Source organism: Lates calcarifer, linkage group LG11 (genome assembly GCF_001640805.2).
Source record: "Lates calcarifer isolate ASB-BC8 linkage group LG11, TLL_Latcal_v3, whole genome shotgun sequence".
Classification (NCBI taxonomy): domain Eukaryota; kingdom Metazoa; phylum Chordata; class Actinopteri; family Centropomidae; genus Lates; species Lates calcarifer.
In genome coordinates this window covers 22,301,806-22,323,498 of record NC_066843.1, presented here as the reverse complement: position 1 = coordinate 22,323,498, position 21,693 = coordinate 22,301,806, and the positions used below count along the sequence as shown (strand labels likewise).

At 40.3% G+C, this 21,693-nt stretch overlaps 3 protein-coding genes across 4 annotated transcripts in view; all 3 read right to left on the bottom strand.

The window, feature by feature from the left end:
- The window catches only part of LOC108898508 (tRNA-dihydrouridine(16/17) synthase [NAD(P)(+)]-like), a 28,521-nt gene extending 20,597 nt beyond the window's left edge, over positions 1 to 7,924 (bottom strand). Inside the window, exon 1 of one of the 2 annotated variants that reach the window (XM_051073816.1) lies at positions 7,816 to 7,924. The gene's annotated coding sequence lies outside the window, so the exon portion shown is untranslated. Of the gene's footprint in view, positions 1 to 7,748 lie in introns of both variants that reach the window. The other variant, XM_051073817.1, reaches the window with a different exon arrangement.
- Positions 5,224 to 7,833, bottom strand: LOC108898514 (tRNA-dihydrouridine(16/17) synthase [NAD(P)(+)]-like; the record flags this gene model as incomplete). The annotated part of the gene is given in 5 exon segments (XM_051073819.1): positions 5,224 to 5,331; positions 6,006 to 6,056; positions 6,150 to 6,258; positions 6,448 to 6,732; positions 7,620 to 7,833. Coding segments are annotated over 4 exon segments (505 nt in total), but the record flags the coding sequence as incomplete, so codon positions are not given.
- A 3,033-nt stretch (positions 7,925 to 10,957) lies between the features above and the next one.
- On the bottom strand, positions 10,958 to 20,606 carry LOC108898516 (monocarboxylate transporter 4-like). Its single transcript, XM_018698409.2, is given in 7 exon segments — positions 10,958 to 12,136; positions 12,138 to 12,292; positions 13,886 to 14,066; positions 14,173 to 14,789; positions 15,887 to 16,030; positions 17,020 to 17,277; positions 20,492 to 20,606. Coding segments are annotated over 6 exon segments (1,581 nt in total). The 5' UTR covers positions 17,243 to 17,277; positions 20,492 to 20,606; the 3' UTR covers positions 10,958 to 11,875.
- Positions 20,607 to 21,693: the final 1,087 nt, after the last annotated feature.

Sequence of the window (21,693 nt, the reverse complement as noted above, 5' to 3'; positions counted from 1 at the left end):
ACAATCTCTAATATTATTATGAAATATTTGGGGAAAAATCTTTTTTGTGTTTCAAAAGGTGTGGCTGCATTAGACAGTTTATTTGTTTATTGTTTACAAGAAAAACTAACAAAACTAAATTCTTGACAGTTTCAATATGTCAGTTCTCAACATTGTCAGTATCAAAGTCAACAAATAACAGAGAATGTGTTCAAAACTGAATAAAAAATAAAACCATCACGTCATCAAATTCATATTTAGTAGCCATTAGCACACAGTAGAGCTCTAATCCTGGCTGGCATGTTCCCCACGAGCCTTTCACACTGTTGAGGGGTAATCTTGTCCCATTCTTCTTGAATTACTGCTTTTAAATCTTCTGAATTCTTTGGTTTACACTTTGAAACAGACCTTTTGATAATCCACCACAGATTTTCAATGGGGCTCATGTCCGGGATTGAGCTGGCCACTCTAAGACCTGGATACAGTGCTCCTGCAGCCAAGTTCTCCTGGCCCTGGATGTGTGGTGAGGGGCATTATCTTGTTGAAACATCCAGTTTTGACCTCGATGGAACAGTGCACGTGCAGAAGGGAGCATGTAGGTTTCCAGAATGGCACAATACTGCAGAGTTCAATGTTCCATCACAGACAGTGAGATGACCAACACCAGCAGCACTAATGCATCCCCAAACCATGATACTGCCTCCACCATGACAGTAGGTACTGTACATGCTGGAGATAAAGCTTGGCCTGGCCTTCTGCGTACCCTCACATTATCAGGAGGATAAAGCTGGAAACTGGACTCATCTGACCACAGAATCTTCTTCCAGTTCCTGGCTGTCTAGTTCTTGTGTGCTTGGGCCCAACGATGCCGGGCTATCCTCTGTCTCTCATTGATCAGGGGCTTCTTGACAGCCTTGTAGGACCTTAAGCCATGATCTAGAAGTCGGCCATGTACAGTGCAGGTGGAACACTGGACATCAGTTTGGTTTGACCACTGCTGCTGAAGCTCTTGTGATGTCATTCGGTGGTTTTCCCTGCACATGCGGATCAGGATGCGGTCTTTTCTTGCTGAAGAAAACGCCCAGATCTTGGTTTGTCTTCCAAGCTGTTCGTCTGTCTATTTCTCTGCAGAGTGTATCCAACTGCTGAAGGACTGCATCTGCACTCCTGGCTATCTGACAGCAGCTGTACCCTTCCTGAATCTCTATCTTCAGGTGTGTTTCCTGCGTTTGGTTCCTTGTTTTAGCCATTTTTGTCTCTGAAGAACTTTCAGATGTGCTGGCTTTATATAGACATGAAGCACAGCAACAAGAATGATGTCTTTTAATAAAAAGCACGACCTTCATTAGTGGATCACTGGTACCAAAATGACCCAATACTCAACATTTCTCATGTATATTTATGGAACCAATCAATTTTAAGTGTTTAATGTTTTTTTTAGGATGTGTTTAGTATGTTGGCTGTGGACTGTACTAAAAGAAATTGCACTTGAAGAACTAAGAGTGACTCTTAATGCAATATTTCACAAATGCATGGGTGTCCAAACTTTTTCCACCACTGTATGAATAGTCATCGTATTGTAAATTCTGAGATTATGCATGTAACAATAGTTGTGAGAATACACTGATTTGCCTTTTTTCAAGACTTTCACATAAAACTTGGCTAACATTTGGTTGGAAAAAAGTTTTACTCTCAAAGACAAATCTTATCAAATATATTAACAAAAACAGCATACACACAACACACAACATATGCACAATTTTCTGACACTGTTATCTCTGTGTGTATGTGTGTGTGTGTGTGTGTGTACTGACTTGGACAGTCTGCCACCTCCTTGTAGGCCTTTTTCTTACAGCAGCCTCTACACAGGTTGAAGACACACTTATTTCCCTGCACAGCAAAATAAAACAATGTCAAGTGTTAGTGTGGACAATTGCACTAGAAGGCTCTTGTGAAAATACTTTATGCAGTACATAGAGAATTTCATGTAGGTTCCTTTACAAAGGGAGTATTTCATGAAAATCCCTTAGATATTTATATTTACCATTTTACAAACATTCTATTTTTATAACAAACTTCATCATTACAACAAATCTTTCACACTTGATTTTCCTTGGGCTAGTGGAGATCTGTGATACATACAGTGACTGACTGATATATGTACATCAGCACTCAACTCTATTTGGGCTCCTCTGTCACCATGAATCAACTGAAACACATACACACACAGTGTTTAAACTGACTGCTTACCTTTGGGTTCCCACACTGTTCACATTTGATGTATTTGGCTATGGAGAGAAGAGAGACTGTCAGACTTTGTATTTCAAATTAGGAACTCAGCAATCTGAGCAGAAAGTGATGGGTTAGACTCACGTTTCTGCTCAGGGCAGAAGTTCTTGTTGGGGTTGCGGGATCTCTTCTTCTGCTTGTTTTTGGAAAGTGTGTCAGGAGATCCATCAGAGTCCTCCAGGGCTCTCTTCTGACACACAGTTTTCTTCACCTCTGAACCCTGGCTGTTACCGTTGGCAACTGGCTCCTTTGGCCTGTAAGGTGTAGTCAGTCGTCAGTTAGTCAAAAAGCTTTTCTTTTCTTCTGTCAGGATAGAACCTCTTTTGATTGGAGGTGTGCTGTTGTATGACTTTATGAAACTATCTCAATGAAAAGATATATATATATATATATATATAGACCAATAAAAACAGTGTGGTGACTCACACTGGTCTGACGTATGGCTGACAGATCCAGTGGGGGAAGGGCAGGCTGTCCTCTCTCTCTTCCACATCCTTTCCTTTGGCTATTTCCTCCTTTGCAAACACACATGAAGTTATTGGTATGGAAAACCATCCTCAGCAATCAACCTTCGTCCAGTATTCCAGTCTGCTTGGATAAGTCTCACTAAACAGCTCTGTCACGTTGACAAGTTGGATCGAAAAGATTTTAGTCAACATTGGCATCGTTAGAAGTCTCAGGCATGTTTAACAAGTATGGGACCCAATTTATATGCCATGTGGTGGGCAGCCTGAAGCCATCATCCAAGACCCTATACAGGCAGCTTGGGAAAAGTAAGTAGCACCCATTAAGCAAGATCTCTTCAGGAGACTCTTAATGGACTGCTATGAAGTGCATGACGAGGCTCAAGTGGCTAACATGGGTAGCCAAGCTGACACTAGTGCACCAAGCTCCTCTACTGGATTATAATTATCTACCTTACTTTCAAGTGACCAGTGCTCCATATACCAACTAAAGGATTGCATAGTCTAAAACAGGTAGGCAGATAGAGCAAGCTACAGGCTAACCAGATAAAAGCATACAATTTTATCTATCATGACACAAGTGTCAAAATATAGTACAACAACAACAATAAAATCTAGGCCTAACTGACAACTGAATATATTTAACAAACAAAGGATTGTGATTTCATGATTGTGATATCTACTCAGCTAACAGTGTTGTCAACGTGGCCAGAGAAGGGAGAGGGTGGATTAGGAGCACAAAGACCACTCCACTCACTTATTTGTCTGGACCACTAGCCTTAGTGACCATGGTCAGTGGAGAGTTACCTGGCAGCGCAGCCTCAGCTTTTTGCTGACATCAGCCAAACCTTCGAGGTTCTTTGCCTTGGCTAACTCCTCCCTCAGGTCCTGGTGGATCTGTAGCCTAAACAAACAAACAAACACACACACACCTGCAACTCAGTATATAGAAGCCTTGCAGCCATGGGTCAGGTATAAAGTGCATTCAGATAGTGCTCTGGCCCTTTCATTCTTTTCACACTGATTTGTGATATCAATCCTAATATTTTTTCCAGGACATTCACCCCCCCCAAAAAAAAATCTCTCTCACATGCAGAGTGTAGTGGACAGACATACGTGTGGTGCCAGAGCTTGAAGAGGTGGGCTCGTACATAGGACAGAGTGCAGGGAGGATACTGCTTCACCACCTCTAGATACTCCTCAGCCATCTCCCACACTGGGGGCTACGGCCCTCAAATATTGCTGGGTTATGGAGGTTCCCCTCTAAAAATAATATAAAAAAGAACATAGGCAGTAGTTTCAAAACAATGCATAACCTTTACAGTAATGTAAATTATAAATCATCTATTGACACCAATGAATTAGGAGAGAATGTGTGTAATGAAAAAACTCACAAAATGAGACACTACACAAGCATCCCTAACCTGCACTCATAACTCCCTGAACCCCTGTCTCCCTGAATGCAGCGCTCCACGTCACTCAGGTGCTGAATGTTGCCATTAGCAAACACTGGAATATTAACTGCCTTCCTGTGGCAAAACCACAGAAAACAATTCATGAAAATGATTTGTATCAGGAAAATCAGGGGAAAAAGTCCAGAGCTATAAGTCATTTGATTTTATTTTAATATTGGACAGTGGTGCGTTAATTTGTTGAACAGACCATTGGAAAACTGCACACATGTTCAGATTAACTCACCGTACTGCCTTGATGTGCTCCCAGCTAGCAATACCAGTCATGGCTCCTTTCTGGTCTTTGGTTCTGCCATGCACTGTAAGCAGCTGGGAAAGAAACAGGAGGGAAAAAAAACAAATTTAGGGACTTTTAAGACATTTATAATTCTTCCTAAATGTGACAACAAAGAATTGGGGGTGGGCAATCTGACAATTTTGTACCTAGTAATACTAAGCTATGTTCACAAACCAAGACAACGATTACCTACAAGATGGCAGTGCTGATAGGCGTACAACCCCAATTCCTCTGTATCTCAAGGTCTCAAAAATAAACAGTTATCACTAACAACAATTAACAACAACTACTAACATTTTTACATCTTAAGTCCTGAGTAAAATTTGTGTTATTTATTGACTACTGATTAGAACTTTGTTTAATGTTTAAAATAAATTTTAACTTAGGTTTTAATGACCGCTTGACAACTGTGTCTTTAATGTATCACTGTGTTTTAAATGGTGCAAACAAATAAATCTAGATGTTATCGACATTTCAAAATTGGAAAGACAAAATTTGTGTTAAAATTGCCCACCCTTACAAAAAATACCAGAGTGAAAATAACTGATAAAAGTAACAGCAACAACAGTGACATCAGTTACTTAAACTAAAAATAGCACTACAAAGAAAAAAAAAAGAAAATGAAAGAAAAAAATGGAGGGAGGATGTGTTATGGGAGAACAGGGTTGAGGGTGCAGAATGAGCTGCACTGACTTGAGTGGATGGGTGGTGGATTAAATTTATCACTGTGATCATACCTGACATCCAGCTTTTTCCAGCATCTGGGCATAGCAGACTGTCTTTTCAATCTCCTTGAACACACGGATCTTACATGTGATGGGCACCGAGAGCTTTTCATTGGCTAACCTGACTGTAAAATAAGAATGACATTTTAGTTTGAGATGAGAAAACTGTGGTGATTTATAAGTAGTGTTAATTTTGACACCTGATTTTCATTTTAGTTCTAGTCTTTGTCTTGACAAAAAATTAGTTGTAGTAAAATTTCAGTCTTTTTTGTTAGTTTTTAAACTAGTCTTAGGCAACAAAATGAAAGACATTTTGGTCTCCTTTTCTTCACTGATACGTTAGTCTGCATGTCTTTGGAATTTGTCTTATTTTGTCACCATTTCTTGTGCAATTCTCAGTATAGTGTAGATGAATTTAGTCAATATATCAGATTCTTCCACGAGTAGGTAACGTCAGACAACATTACTGACAGAGACATAACTCTGGAGGGTGTTTCTAAGTAATGGTAGCACAACAGGTCAAGAGATAATTTTGGTTGCGGAGGAAAACAGTTTGGCTAATCAGCAGCTACAGTCTAGACTTTGCAATAAAACATCTACTTTTCATTCTTTCACATTTTCAGTTAGTTTTTATTCATTGATGAAAAATTTCATACTTGTTATCATAGTTCTAACTTTCAAAGGTTAGTTTTCATTTAGTTTTAACCTCATTTTCAAATTGTAAGGTTTTAGATGAATAAACTACTGAGGTTTCTGTTGTGCTGATATGTTTACTGAACCCAGAGATGACTAGACTTACTCATTTTTTCTAACAGCTCCCATTCATCTTGTAAGAAGACTCCATAGTGCCCTTAGAAATAAGCATCAGAACAGGTTAGTTGTCCACTAGTTAAGACCACTGGATAAGAATTAGAGGGTTATTTTCTGTAGAAACCATGTGTACCTCTTTTAGCTATCATCTGCGGACAGCCCAGGTTGAGATCGATGGCATCGCAGTAGTCCTGGGCCAGCAGAGCTGCCTCAAGGAACACCTCTGGATCATTGGCACAAAACTGACACCCAGGGAATGGAACACTGTGATTTACATCTAACATTACATGAGGAACAATATTAATGCAAGTGTGTGTAACTTCACATAAGCCTTGTTACAACTCTGAAAAACATGCTGTGGGATTTCCACCAGCACTTAAATCTGCCATCATTAACAATCTGTAAAAGACTTTGCTGGTGTAGATCCTCACCTGTGTGATGAGAGGTCTGTCCTCTTCACAAACCTCATTGTAGAGGTTTTCTCTTCTGTAGTTGGCGTCACGGACAAATACCTGAGCGTGCAGCATGGGGGTGTAACAGAGCTGAGCACCATGTCGTCGGCTCAGCAGACGCCAGGCCAGCTCACTCTGGTCCACCATGGGTGCCACCACAAAGCGTGCCGCTTTCAGGGTGTTATTCCAGAAGTCAAAGCCTTGGAGCTTAGCCATCACAGTTGATTTCACCACTCAAGAGACCACAAGACCTCATTAAAGACCCTGCAAAAAAACATGGTTTCCTACTTGGCATCACAACAAACACTGGACAGAATTTAAAAAAGTACACAATGAAATAGAGTATGAAAGATACTTGTCTTGCTTTGTTGTAGCACACAGTAGTTCCACCATAGTCTACGGAGAATCTCTGGGACTAAATTTCAGAAACTTCATCTCAAGTGTGGTGCTTCAGTTCCCTCTCCAACCCTTACACATTCCCCAGCAAATGATTTTCGGGGGAACATTCTGCGAACGCTGTAGGACGCGAGACCGTTCCCTTAAGATTACTTGTTAGCTAGGGTTTTCTATCGAGTCTAGCCATTTCTTTATTTTGATGGGGCATGGATAGCCTACATGGCATATGTGATACAATCCTACGACATACTATTATTAGTATTTAAGTTTGTTAGTTTCAAAGCAGCAGTAGCATATGGCTACCAGTTTAATGAGGAGTAACATTTTCAACTGAGCAAATTTTACTTGTTTGTGTACAGACATGTCATGGACGTCGACGACTAAAAGCAGACTTCTAAAATATAACGTCGTTAAATAGTAATTAGCTGTGTACACTACATGTTGTAGAGCAGCCATATTTCACTGGTCTTTAACAGCAACAGCTCAAAATCTGTGCTGGTCTCTAACGTTTCCATGAAGATTTTTTTACTGTCTGGCTCAATAGTTATTAGCATTTAACTAGGTAGCTGTATCTGTGCTGTACTGTCAGCTAGCTAGCAAAGACCTGTAGCACGTGAGGTACCGCTGCTGTTCACAACTGTAACGAGTTCGACAGAAAATGTATCACAGCTATGTTTCTCTGGTAGCATTATGCATTGCTCTGGTCATGAGCTAATTCTAACTATTAATATATACTTAGATTTTTTTTGTTTCACCTGTAATAGAGTGAGATTTGGAGAGTGTGGCCGAATCCAAATGTGCTGCCTTCACCACACTCACTGACTTAAAGGACTCGTTCCCCGGAAGCCCGTAAGTGCTGAAGGCTGACCAAATCTACAATTTACCAGGTCCACAAGGGGCCTCAGGATGCAGACTTCTGCAGACTTCTGCAGACTTCACTCGTCAATTTACCCATAATCCTTGGTGATATCTTCTTCTTCACCACCACCACCACCACCCTTCCTTTCTTCTTCTTCTTCTTCTTCTTCAATTCAATGGCGGGTCACGAACCAATGTGTGCCAGCGTGTGCATACCGCCACCTAGTGTACCTGCGTAACATGAGTGCGTAACATCATGGCCTTCAGTATTTCAGGTTATCAAAAACCAACCAACCAAACCAAACAAACAAACAAACAAACAAACAAACAAACAAAACAAAACAAAACAAAACAAAACAACATCCCTTCGTTTTTTAGCCATTCCTAAAATCCCTTGCTTTTTCCATTGCATTTTCAGGAACATAACAAAAACACATTTAAATAAAGAGTTGGATTTATTCCGGTATGTCCACGTCTTAGCCTTGGAAAAAATCAAGTATTCGCCTTAATTGGTTTCCATATAATTATATTTTGCCTTCCTTAGTGACTGAAGAAGGTGATTTCTCTTATTGTATTTCCTATAATAAACTAATGCATGTTGACTATTTCTCAATGACTACAATGTGTGCATTTTCCAGTTAGGTGTCTGCCTATTTTATATCATATATGGTTGAGTCCTGAATGACCTTTTCCTTCCTCCCTTTGTTTGCTACGCCATCCTCCCACCACAGACATGTTTTTGTATAAACAATTGCATAAATGTCTTCTGGTTTCATTGTCCTCTTAATACTCTTTGCCACACTTCTTGTTCATAGTCCTTACACTAAGCTTTGCTTAATGGGACTTATAGGTCTACATGCTTAATTCAGAATGTTTTTTGGACAGAATACTCACCTGCTCATTTTCCTCCACACAAACATCAGCAGGAACCCAAAGGAAATGTGTCAATACACCATTATCTTCAATGCTGCACATCATAAGGAATATTTAACTGAACCTCTGTCCCCTATCCACTGCAGGGCCACTAATACTGCCAGTAGCTCTCTGGTATATCCTAACAAATGCTCTGCTATCTGTTTTGTAATATATGACTCACTCACGATATATTGTATACTGCTCCTATACAGCTTGTATTAGGGTCCTTGGACACTAACTATGAAAAATGCTTAGCAAAATAGTTTTGTGCTATGTACCATCCTGGAAGTTGCTCTGACATGTCCTTCAACTCCTGCTGTATGTTGAGGGCAAAATTTGGCAAAGGCTTGTACTATAATTGGTGTAATCCTAGGCATTATGTCTTTGCAAAACTTGTGACATTTTTCTCATTATTTCACTAACAGTCTGTTAAAACACTTTTGGCAGGAGGTATCACATTATCCCTGGATGGTAACCTGGTATGCCAGCATTAGCTTCAAGGCATTTTTTCCATTCACACCTGCACTGCTGATATTGGAGATGTTTTGAATGATCCACTACAGATTCTCAGGGCCATGTAAGCTACACATCCATAGTCAGAGACAGATGTCACTGTATGCCTGGTATGTATTTTGTAGAGATGGTGTGCTTGCTCTCTATTCCTGTCCTGACAAACACTTTCCATATTAGAGCTAAAATGACCTCCTCATTGCTCTGTCCTTTCTTTCCTGACATATGATTTGAAACACTGGCTTAGTTTTAGCTCTACATTGTTAGCTACAAGACCTTACATAGACAGGTGTGTGGTTTTCCAAATCAAGTCCAATCAGCTGAATTTACCCCAGGTGGATTCCACCTGAAACACCTCAAACACGATGAAGAGAAATGGGAGAAAGCTGAGCTATATTCGAAGCATTATAGCAAAGGGTCTGCACACTTGTGCTATTCCAGTTCTCCTTTTCAAAATAAATCTGCAAAAAAGTATTAAATTCTGATGAGGGACAGATGCATAGGTAGGTGAGGAAGTTCCAAACATGGGAAATGTAGGTGAGCAGAGGCCTGAGGCCTGTACCACGAAGTGAGGTTACTGTCTTATCAGGGTAACTTCAGGAGTAACTTCCTGATTAACCTGTACTACGAAAGGTGGATAGGTTTTACCCGGGGTCTGCTGCCATGGTCATTTACACTGCATCTCTAAACTGCTCCAAGCAATTTATGTTCGTGGTTAACTCAGTGTTACAGGTGTTACTTTTACTTTAGTACCGCCCCACAGGTGGAGCAACCAATCAATACTGGCACAACGACTGACGGGGGTTGTCTAAAGATATGTAGTGGATGGTAGAGGTATGTGGACCAACAAATGGTATTTTTATGCTCCGCATTTTCCATTTTCAATTTCAGTTATTTTAATTTGTATTTTTTCTCACAGTCAAGCAGCAGAATTTAGCATCATTGGTGTTGCATATTATCGATTTGAATAATAACTTTAAATGGGGGTGGGGGGGCATTATTGTCCTGAAAGACAATATAATGTGACAGGCTGTTGTAACTGTAGACTACAGACCAGAACATGCAGCATTAATGATGGAAATATGAATGTGTAGCTCTTTATAGAAGGTTTCTATTTGATCCAGGTTCAGTTTCCACTGAGGCTGAAATACTGTTAACATGAAGTTCATACTGAACACAACAGCATTACATTCATACATATACAGCCTGAGTGTTCCAGGCAGAACATCATTAACAGGAACAGCTCATTCTCAGACATGTGACCCACGTGTACTGAATCCTGTATAATCCCATAAGTATCCAGAGAAAATTGACCAGTCTGATGTTGACAGACGCTGTCAGAGGAGGTTAAACTCCCTTCGTAGTACAGGCCTCTGGCCTCTGGAAACAAGGAAGATGTTTGTTGACATCTGGTGGATGGGTGGAGTATGACAGCAGGCAAAACGAATGAATCGTCCTTAGCTACTATGTGCTATTTTCACCAGCTACCTGGTAACACTGTCTGCTGTTTGGTGCTGCAGGTCCTGTGAGTGTCACATCTAATGGCAGAAGCGCAGGCATGGAGGACCCAGGCACAGACACACAGGCAGGCTGGTGTGATGAAGGAACTTTAATAGATTTAAAGTGATGAGGACCAGGCTTACAGACAGACAGATGGACTGGAAGGCAGATAGCTATAGACCACAATATGAATTTTTTGAGGACAAATATAAATTGCAAGCACACATAAGCTTGATATTGACAGTTAACTTCTTTTCCAAATCTGACACGTGTTTCCCCTGCTGTCATTACAAACTCCAGAGTCCAGGTATCACAGTTCAGACGTGCTTTTATGATAGCAGAACACACATAGACAATAGAACACAGCGATGAAGACCATAACAAAGATGTGGATAATATTTGGGCCCTGCTCATAATCTAAGGAGAAATCACAAATTTAACACAAGACCAGCAAAAACCTTCAAACAACTGCAACAAGGGTTTTTTTTTTATCAAGATTTTTTCAAGATTGTTTTATCTAGTTCCCCATGAAGTACGGAACTCAGCCCCAAGCCCAATTGTTTTCACTTAAGATTTTCATCTTTAAGAAGAGGTTACAAATATATACTTTCCTTAAAAAATAAATACATAAATAAAAGGCTCAGTAAATAGTGCATTTGTTGAGAACTATTTTCAGCTCAAGATGAATACACATTTCTGCGAGCTCATTCAGTTACTTTCACTTATTCATTCATTGCCTGCCTCCTTTGCCATGTCCACAACCTCTCTTGTGATTTCACACGCTGCTCCTCTCACCCAGCCTTTCCCAGTCACCTGATTCCCCCCATGCTCACCTGACCACCTGTTAGCTAAAAGCTAGTTTCCATCTGTAGTTATGGTCTTTCCATGTGATTTGTTGACGCAAAAAATAAAAATGACAATGTTAATAAAATATAAATTGCCGATGTTTATTTGCTGGTGGCCACTTTTGACTTGTGATATAAAGTGTATACACAAGGCAGTGCTGTAACTGAGTTCATCTATTGCCTAGTATTAAACACCACACTTTTAAACATCTAGTGATAAAATATTGCACAACAACTCTTACAAATTTCCTATGGCAGTGATATTGATTGCCCTCCTGCAACAACACTCGCACACACTGGATGACGGGAAAAGCACAGCTAACCAATCCTGTTGTCGTGTATAGCTTTCAAGTACAATGCTGTCCAGCATCCTCAATTCCTGCTCACAGGCATGTTTCAGGACTCACAGCCATGTCACCATTCTGTTCTGGTTCTTTCAAGAACCTTTCCACTTCCTGCAAGTCCACTGTTATGCTCTCTGGCCTGACCTCCTCTACTTTCTCTTTGTCTCTCTCATCCTCCTCTTTCAATTCCCTTTTTTCCTCCTTCATAGCGTCCTTCTCTTGTTCCTCCCTTGCTCCTTTCTCCTCTTCATTGTTAAGCTCTGCAGATTTACTGAACACGTCTGTCTTGGCATCATCCTGTCACTGTGACATTCTTGAGCTTGTCTTCTGGTGCTGAAGTATTCTTTCTGATAAAAAAGAAGTTACAAGTAGCCAGAACCACAGCTGAGAGGACCACCTCGCTTCCTGCCAGCAAGAAGACAAACATGTAGTTCTTGGTGGCATCAAGAAGCCGGCCTGAGACAGAGGAAAGAGACACAAAGAAACAGGTGAGAGGATAAAATGAGAGAACCACACAGACAGATACAATCAAGAAAAACTGGTTATTTTTCAGATGCTATGATGCTAATTTGCATACACATGTAAAAATCCCTTCTGTCCTTGTTACAATGTATCTCTTGGAAATTCTGTTTATACTTATTTTCAAGTTTTTGAAGGAAATGGACACCAATTGGATTTTCCATTACAGCCCTGTCTTATGGAAAATAACTTTATATATTGTGAAATTGTTTTCCCAATTATGTTGAGGTGATAAACTTAATCACTGGCATCTTGATGCATCTTTTTTTTCTATCCAGGATTTCTTTTTCTCACAGTGTGACCACAATACTTGTAATGATCCATAACAATGTTAATAACGCTGTCTATTTTAATATATATTATTCTGGGGGCTTTTTGCATTTATTAGACAGGACAGTGAAGAGAGACAGGAATTGGAGAGAGAGAGAGAGAGAGAGAGAGAGAGAGAGAGAGAGAGAGAGAGAGAGAGTAGGAGAGTGACATGCAGCAAAGGTCCAGCTGGATCAGGAGTTGAACCGGGGAACAGCTGCTCATGGCCACTAATAACACTTTTATCAGTGATTCAAGATGGGACGTTGTAACTTAGCTCCAAAGTGTGCAACATAGCGTGACAGTCCGGTAGAGACAGACACGGCCAATAACAACTTTGTTACAATAACTTTCCTGCGGCGGGCCACTGCTACAAAATGTACGCAACGGAAACACTGTAGACATGGAGTACTATAAATAGAGTGAGTCTATATTGTACTCTTTGTATTCTAATATAATGTTAAACTTTGTGCATTAGCTTTTATGTGTGCAACCTATGGGTACAGATAAAATCCTTCTCTTCATACATTACCAGCCTATTAAACAACAAATAATTTTTATACTCTCTCTTGAGTCAGATTTTTCACTCCACACTGAGCATGGTCATCAGAGGCATTCAACATGGTGTAGGAGTATCTTGAAAATTTAGCATGAGGCTTATAGACCCATAAAACCCAGAAATAAGTTAGCATAGGTGTTTGGAATGAGTTTTTGGTTAGATGTCTGAAATAAGGTCTGTGGTTAAGATAAGCTCAAGACATTCACTCTTTATTCCACAACATAAATATGTCAGAAAAAGCCACACTTGTGATTTTTTTTAAAAAAAACTAAATGCGACTACAGAGGTTGTTGATGCCATAATGCTACTACTACTCTACTCTACTCAGCCGTGTTTTAAACTCACACTTTTTCAATCTATCACTGACTTTCTAAGAAGAAAAGCTTTTGTAGAAGAGGTAACCGCTGAATTAAAAAATAATTTTGGTTTAGTTTATGTCTGTTTCTTTAGTAGTCAGTGCACAATTGGCAATGCACCAGAAAATGCACAACCCAGCTCTCACCACCCAGCCAGTGCTGATTAATTCTCCTGTACTAACAAGTAATGACAATACAGGGTCAATGCATATACTACTGTCAGCAAAATCCTTTCAGATAGATAACAGACACTAAAGATACTTTAGTCCAGCATTTACAAGTTGTAGTTCTGGTGTTTGTACTGACCTGCACCAGGTGGCCCCACCAACACAGCAATGGCCTCCATGAGCAGAACCAGGCCTATGGCACTGGAGAACTTTGCAGTACCAACTATTGCCATCAGAACCTCAAACTGCAGGGCTCCCACCATACCGTACGAGATGCCAAAGAAGATGCAGAAGACTACCAGAGATGCATAGTCCTTGGCCTGGGAACAAATATAAAATTGCAAAGGAAGAACAAACTCAATTAGGTTTTATATCAGTGGGCTGAACATCTCCCTCTCAGTTCATAACAAGCTAGCATTCACATACCTGTGACCCAACGAGATCGGTGACTCCATTGAAGATCAAAGCAAAGCTGAAGAAGTAGACGCAACGAGGCCGCACCCATTTCAGTCCAGCTATTACGCCACATGTGGGCCGTGCAAAAATGTCAATGAAGCCCAGGATAGTGAGCAGCAGAGCTGATTTGGTATCCTCATTCCCCAGCTCCTTAGCATAGCTCACAACAAACACTGGAGGCACAAACAGCCCCAGCACCATGATGGATGCCGCTACAGTGTAGATGACAAAACCGCAGTCTTTGAAGACAGAGAAGTCCAGCAGTTTGCCTTTGGGCTTCTTCATGTCTGCTGCCTGTGTTCTCTTTACCTCCTCCTGTTCCATGTCCTCGGCCTGGACGGTCTTGGGGGCGACCAGAGGCTTCATTAGGGCCCCACATACGCAGCAGTTGAGTAGAACACCACCCAAGATGAGGAAGCCCCCCCTCCATCCGTACTGGTACTGAAGGACCTGGCCCAGTGGTGAGAGGCAGCACAGGGCCACAGGGCTTCCTGCTGCTGACAGCCCATTGGCCAGAGGACGTTTCTCGCTGAAGTAGCGGTTAAGCATAATCAGAGATGGCTGGAAGTTCAAGGCTAACCCCAGACCTGCAGAAAAGCAAGTTTTATAGCATTTTAATTTAATCATTTGAACTTACATTTAACTCTCTAACATTACTAGATCCAATATTTGGAGGCAAACAAGTTCTCCAAAAGAGATCGGTCTGTGTCTAATGGACTCATATACATCAGTGTGATATGCTTTAATTTCTACTTTTAAAAACAGCCATCATTCATTTTCCCCATTATTTGTGCATGACACGCATGATATCGGTGTGTACCTGTGAACCGAGACTGTCGCTGTTGTTTAAGGATGTCTGTCATCCCTTCTTAACCCTTACCCTAAAGATTGGGGTATGCTTCAGTCATATGCAAACACAGGCATAGAAAGGGGCAAAACATAATAACAGTATAGGGCATTAAGCTGATGTGAATGTTGAATTGTTTGTTTCAGAAAGTTACAGATTTTGTCGAGTGCAATGTTTCCTCTTAAGAAGTTGATTTAACTGCTTGTTCTATTGCAGCAACGTATGCTCAGTTACATTATGTCTCAGTAAGAAATGTATGATAATACAACTGTTTCTTGGAGAGGAAATGTATGAGATTAATAGACTGAACTCACCTACAATCCTAAAGCAAAAAAAAAAAAAAAAAAAAAAAAAAAAAAAAGCTGGGACAAACCATAAAAATATGCATGCCAGTATTTATAAAAAGGTAACATAATGTAGAGGATGTAATGTCAACAGTATTTTCAGTGGCTATCTATTATGTTGATAGCTGTAGGAATAAATGAAGGATTAATTAAAAATAGACTAAAATAATTTTAAAAAATTCTAATGACTGAAGTTTGATTTTCTTCAGGAGACTAAATCAAAGCCACACACAGTCCTTGCTCCATTGACAAATCAAGTGTGAACTTCCAAAGATCCAGTCTGTTGATGTGAAAACTCATTTTTGTGTTTCCACTGACCACGTTTCCTTGCTAAGCTGTGGCTTTGACAAACAGACCCTGCTGAGTTTTCACATGAACATTTTTGTGCATAAATCTATGTGAAATATTCTAATAATAATGCTTTGATAATAAAGAGGTCAGAAGTTGTAATACTGTAGTGGAAGGTGGGGAACTTTCAGCAGATCGGTCAGACCTGTGATAACCCCTGTAGAGAGGTAGATGTGGATGATGCTGGTGGAGAAGGAGGCAAGGATCATTCCCAGAGAGGCGAAGAGGCCACCCACCATCATCACTGGACGACAGCCAAAGCGGTTCACCAGCACACTGCAAAGAGGGCCTGGACAAAGTGTAATGCACTTAGTCAGCTATGTGTGTCTATGTGGTCTGGTACCTATACATATTAGTGTAATAAGACAGCTTTGAGGGTTTTAAAATATAAAATTATGAAAATAAAAAAAATATGTTTCCCAGAATTTCAGGCTCTTCCCTATAGGTTTAAATATACTGACATTTTTTCAGAGGCAAAGAAAAGGGAAAAAAAAAAAAGAAAAGAAAATGTGTATTTTTTACACTTACATACACAATAATAATACAATAATATGAATAAATACATGACAGTATAATACTCTTTGTGTTAATATTAAATAATTCTGATATAATAACATTTATAATAACCAACTGATCCATCTCCATCCAAGTACATCTGCTGATGCAAATGGACAGTCAGTCTCCATCCTCCCTCTCCCGGACCATTCCCAGACCTCCCTCCCTCCCTCCCTCTCCCACTTTGAGTCTAGTCCTTTGCCTAACCTTGTATATGCTCCAGAATTCTCATTTTCCTGTGCCACTGCCCTGCCACCTCCAGCCTAGCCACTTCTGCCAATTCACCTACTGTCCATCACTCCTCATCACTCCCTCCATCCATTTACCCTTTTCCATTAAATCTCTTACCTTTACCACAACAGCCAGTCTCTGTGTCTACTTTTGGGTCCTTGACCAAAAAGATCCCATGACAGTCCCCTCGTAAAATTGTTGTAATAATATAAATTAAAATTTGGAAAATAAAGTAATATTGTCAGTGGAAGGTCTTCAGAAGTATAAAGATACAGATACTGCCTGTGAATAAACCATATACTGTACTATGTAATAGTGTTGTATTAGACTGCATAATACTGAAAGATGTTCATGTTGTTCACATGACCCTAATCTCAACAAAAGTTGAACATCAGCTTACCACTGGGGCTGTATTACAACTATTTAATAGTTAGTTCTCTACTGCGTCCACCTTTTGCATGTGTATACTGTATTACACAAGAAGCAGCCTACCTGTGCCATAGAGCATGGCCAGCAGTATGGAGGAGATCCAGGCAGTGTCGCTGTAACCCACCCCAAATTCCAGAATCAACTCTTTGAAAAAGACACTGACTGCTTTTGGAAAAGCGTAGGAGAAGCCTGTGATGACAAAACAGCCAGCCAGCACTGCCCAGCCCCAACCTCCGTCTGGAGCCTTAACCCCTTCTGTGCCCTCGTCAACTGCCACGCCTCCCATGGTGGGCTGTGTCTTAATGGAGGTAGATAGAGAAGCTAGAAAAAATGAAAAAATGACAATAAGCAGTTGGATCAAGTTTCTCTGTAAATTCATCTACAGTAATTAAGCTGCACCATACTGTCTGTCAGCAGGAATAATGGAAGACTGAGTGGCACAGTGGCCAAGCTGAAATCAAATCAACAAATACTGAAACATGATCCAGCACACATGCACATTAACATTTGTTTGTGGTGATGAAGGGAAGTAATTGCTAAATGTGTGTTGAAGAGGACTCACATCCAGAGTTTACACTAGACTTTTTGTTGATGGCCAATTTGTCTGTTAATATTGAGGGATTCTGGCCATATAGAACAAATACTTGACACGTGGCAAACAGCCATATAACAGCCTATATTTAAACAACAATAACACACTGAATGCTATGAACTAACAAATGTAATTTATTTTATATAGTTCAGCACAGCTGAACTCTGAGGGATGTCTGCTTGGACATATTGTTGCAGTATTGATGAAGAACAGTGAACCTGGACACTGAACAGCGGCTGCAATGAAAACTAACAGTGCACACATCCACATCAGAGTAGATCGCTTAAGTGGTTGGTTTAGTCACTGACAGGTCAGACCGTTCTTGTAATTATCTGACGACCTGTGGATAGGTATTCCTACAGAGATAGACAGAAACATCTGTTTTTATCTCAACCAGACTCCAGAATACTAAGTTTTATTTTACAATATTTTTGTGAGATTTCAGTTTTCTATTTTTAATAAATTAGCAAAAATATCTGTTATCTGCAAAAAAGCTCTGATAAATCCACTGTGCATTACATGTCCAGTGATAAACAGCAGACAACTGACTGGTGAATACAGCAGAGTATTTAGCATATAAAGAAAGATAACAATAATAACAATAATAATAGAGTGGGGGTTCTAATAGCAAAAGCGCGGTTGCCCTTTGTCATAAACTGTAACCCTCCATCTGTGAATCTCAGTGGTCAAGAGGGCACATAATAAGTCAATAAATCAGAGAGGTATCAGTGAGGCCATTTCAGGACTTAAAAGTGAAGGCTTAAAAGTAAATCATGGGGCGAGGGGGTGGGGGGTACAGAGAAGAGATAAAAAGAGACAAAAACAGGTGCAACTTTTTGTAAATACATTTTTGTAAATAAATGGTTGAGAAACATGACCTAATTTTAGAGCACTAAGGGAGCTGATGCAGTTAATGAACTCAGACTTTTCATCATTTAATTTAATCATTTTAAGGATTTAATATCAGAGAGGCAGGCTGCGAGATTAGCTCAGCAGCTCAGATCCATTGACTTTAACGGCATATATTGCTAATGTCGTCAATGTAAACATGGTAAAAAATAAAAAATAAATAATATTGTGACTTTACATGACCTGGCAACAGGCAGTAAGTACATGGAAAACCTTGATGGACACCACATCTCACTTGAGCTGTCAAGAAAGTAGAGTTGCCCAGAGAAACCCACAGAAAAGGTTCTGTTGGGGAGGTAGAACTTAATAGGCTAAGAGCCACAAGAAATGTTTCTGCTTGCTCAACATCAGGCTCTGGAAAAGAGGCAGAGGGATCATTAATAACAGAATGAATAACCTTAAAAAGAACTAGAAAAAAGAGGTTTTTAAGGTGGTTTTAAGTGTAGTATGTATTATTTCAGACTTATTAACCTTCCATTGTTGCTCATATTCTCTGCAGGCGTGATTGTTCAGCCAGGGAAGGTTGTTTTATTTTTATTTTCTGGTCTTAAATGGTAGAATTTGGTTGAGGGTGGGCAGTAGTGTTCTAAAGTGCCACTGTAGGCAGAGAAGAAGAATCTGGGGAAGGAGTGTGGGAAGTAGTCAATCACATGGAGCAGGCTGTGGCATGCTGCAAGTTAGCTGCTAGCATTTGGCTACCCAGTGCACTGGGGTGCAGTCCATCGGCCCATACTGTGAACTGAGCAGGTGGACTGGAGACAGCTGTAGAGACTGATGATTCTGCTAAAGCACTGGGTAGAGCTACACTGGGACCACGGCAGGACCTGAAACAGAAGCAGACTTTCCACATATATTAAACAATCTTAAAAGCTTCTTAAAGTGCCAAGTTCAGACTGCTGATGAGCTACATTGTTTATCCCCACATGAACTATCACTCAGTTGGTAGAGGAGGATCTTAACCAAGATGTCAGAGACTGTGGTTTCAGAGAAGCAGTGAGTGACCGCGCTGAAAAAAATGGGTGTTCATGATTATGAAATCCCCCACATTGATGCGGTTGGGGAGACGAGGGGACGAGCTGATGACAGCTGTAGGTTTCCATGACGAGAGAGTGTGCCTTATGTTTCCACAATGGTTGTTGAGGCCCCCGGCTGAATATGGGGTGTCTGAGCAGGTGAGTGATGTGATGAGGGAGCGACCCTGGACCTGGATGGATTCCTTCCTGGCTCAGGGCAAGGAAGACATCCAGAGTGTCTGAGCACAGCCTCCTTCAGCATCTCATGACAGACAGAGGACTAATCCTAGCAGCAGCAGCCAACTTAAACTACTTATTACTTGAAATCCACACATCTGATAATAAAATCTTACATCTTATTAAAAGAGGCAGGTGAGAGAACCAGGATCTAAAGATGTAGCACAGAATGTGACCTTAAACTGGATAAATAATTCAAATGTGACTCCAAACAAATACTAATGTTGCTCTGTACCTGTTGGGTGTGTAAATTAGCCACAGTTATAAAACATGTATGCTGAAATAACTTTATATTGCAGGTGAAAGGTGTTCACAGCGGTTAAAACTGATAAAGGTAAAGGTTATTAATACTTAATTTTCCATATTTATTGCACACTTTGAATCGGTTTGAGAATACAGAGATTTAGAGTAATATATAGAGAGTAACGTTCACTCCACATAGCACGAGCTTTAGCCTAGCCAGCACCATAGGGAGCTCTGTCTAGATGCCGTTGCACAGCTTATGTCACAGCTCCGTCACGACATGGTGACACGACACGGCTGATTAGGACGGTGCCAGAAAAAAAAAGACAAAGCGACATGACGCGCACTAACGGTTCCACATGTAAAATAAATGGGGCTATTAATAATAATGTGTCACTAACTGTGACACATTATGACACCCTGCTTCACTCTCACTTGTCCAATGCCACAGATTTGCACATATAACAGCAGAGATTAGATTTTATCACTCGTAATGTCAGTGGCCCATAACGCGCACGGTGACAGCTGTTCAGTCTCTTACCGGGTGATGCTGCTCAGAGCTGTCCCTCCCTCTGTCTCCTGCCTCCGCATCGGAGCCGCGTTCCTCCCCGCACGTCTGCCTGCAGACCATCAGCAGGGCAGAGAGGGGCAAGCCTATTACGCTGGGTCCTAAAGCCTCCATATCACTGTCTATTTCTCTTCCAAAGTACTTCTAACAAGATAAATATCACTGACTTTAGAGAGCTTATACTGACATTAATTCTTCTTTTTTTCCCTGTTACTTGCGGTGTCCCTCAAGGATTGGACCCTTGGGCCATTACTCTTTTTTAAAGTTTATATTAATGATTTATGTAATGTTTCTAACAAACTGTCTAAGGTATATTTGCAGATGGGACAACAGTTTTTTATACACATAAAGATCCTGATGAATTAGCTCGTAATTAAATCATGTATTCACTGAGATAAATGATTGGTTGAACTTTAACAACTTTATTTAAACATAATTCAGAAATGTAACATAGAGGGATGAGTCAGTAAACTGTATTAATTTAGTAGTACACAGTATTGTTATTAACTAGGTGAATGAATGAAGGACACCATGGAGCAGATGACTTGGCTCACACAGTACTACAGATACTGCTTATCACTTAAACAGATACTGCAGAGTCAGTGCTAAAGACGCTTGAGCTAATTTGGTATGATGGTGGAAAGTTTCAATTAAAAAAAAAAAAATTCAAATTTAAACTGAAAGTGAATATTTAGAGAAGGTCCTCTCTGTGCCTGTCTGATTTGTTGACTCAGTGACCCTTGGCATCATCAGACTAAACTTCCTGCTTATCCAGCTCTGGGTTCATAAAAATTCTCTCTACCAGTTCAGTCAAAGGGCTGAGCTTTCATGAATCTTTTTATATGCAAACCTCAAAAATATCTTATGCACAGTAACAGCTTTCAATTCAGCAATTCAAGTCAATAAAAACAACTACTGTGGCACTCAGTAGACTGCATACTTCTGCCAAAATGTTAAAAATGCTTTTCCATCTACAAAAAGATTTTTATTTTTTTTTGCTTATCTTCAAGTCCTCCACTTTGTCAACACAGATATGAAGCTAACACAGGATGAAACACTGTTTGGACCGATTGAAAAGATCATGATTAATTTTATTCTATCTAAAGGCTTTATCTCATATTCCTATAATAGATTCCAGAGCTGTACACTGTTAGCCCGAGGTTTTATATTTACTT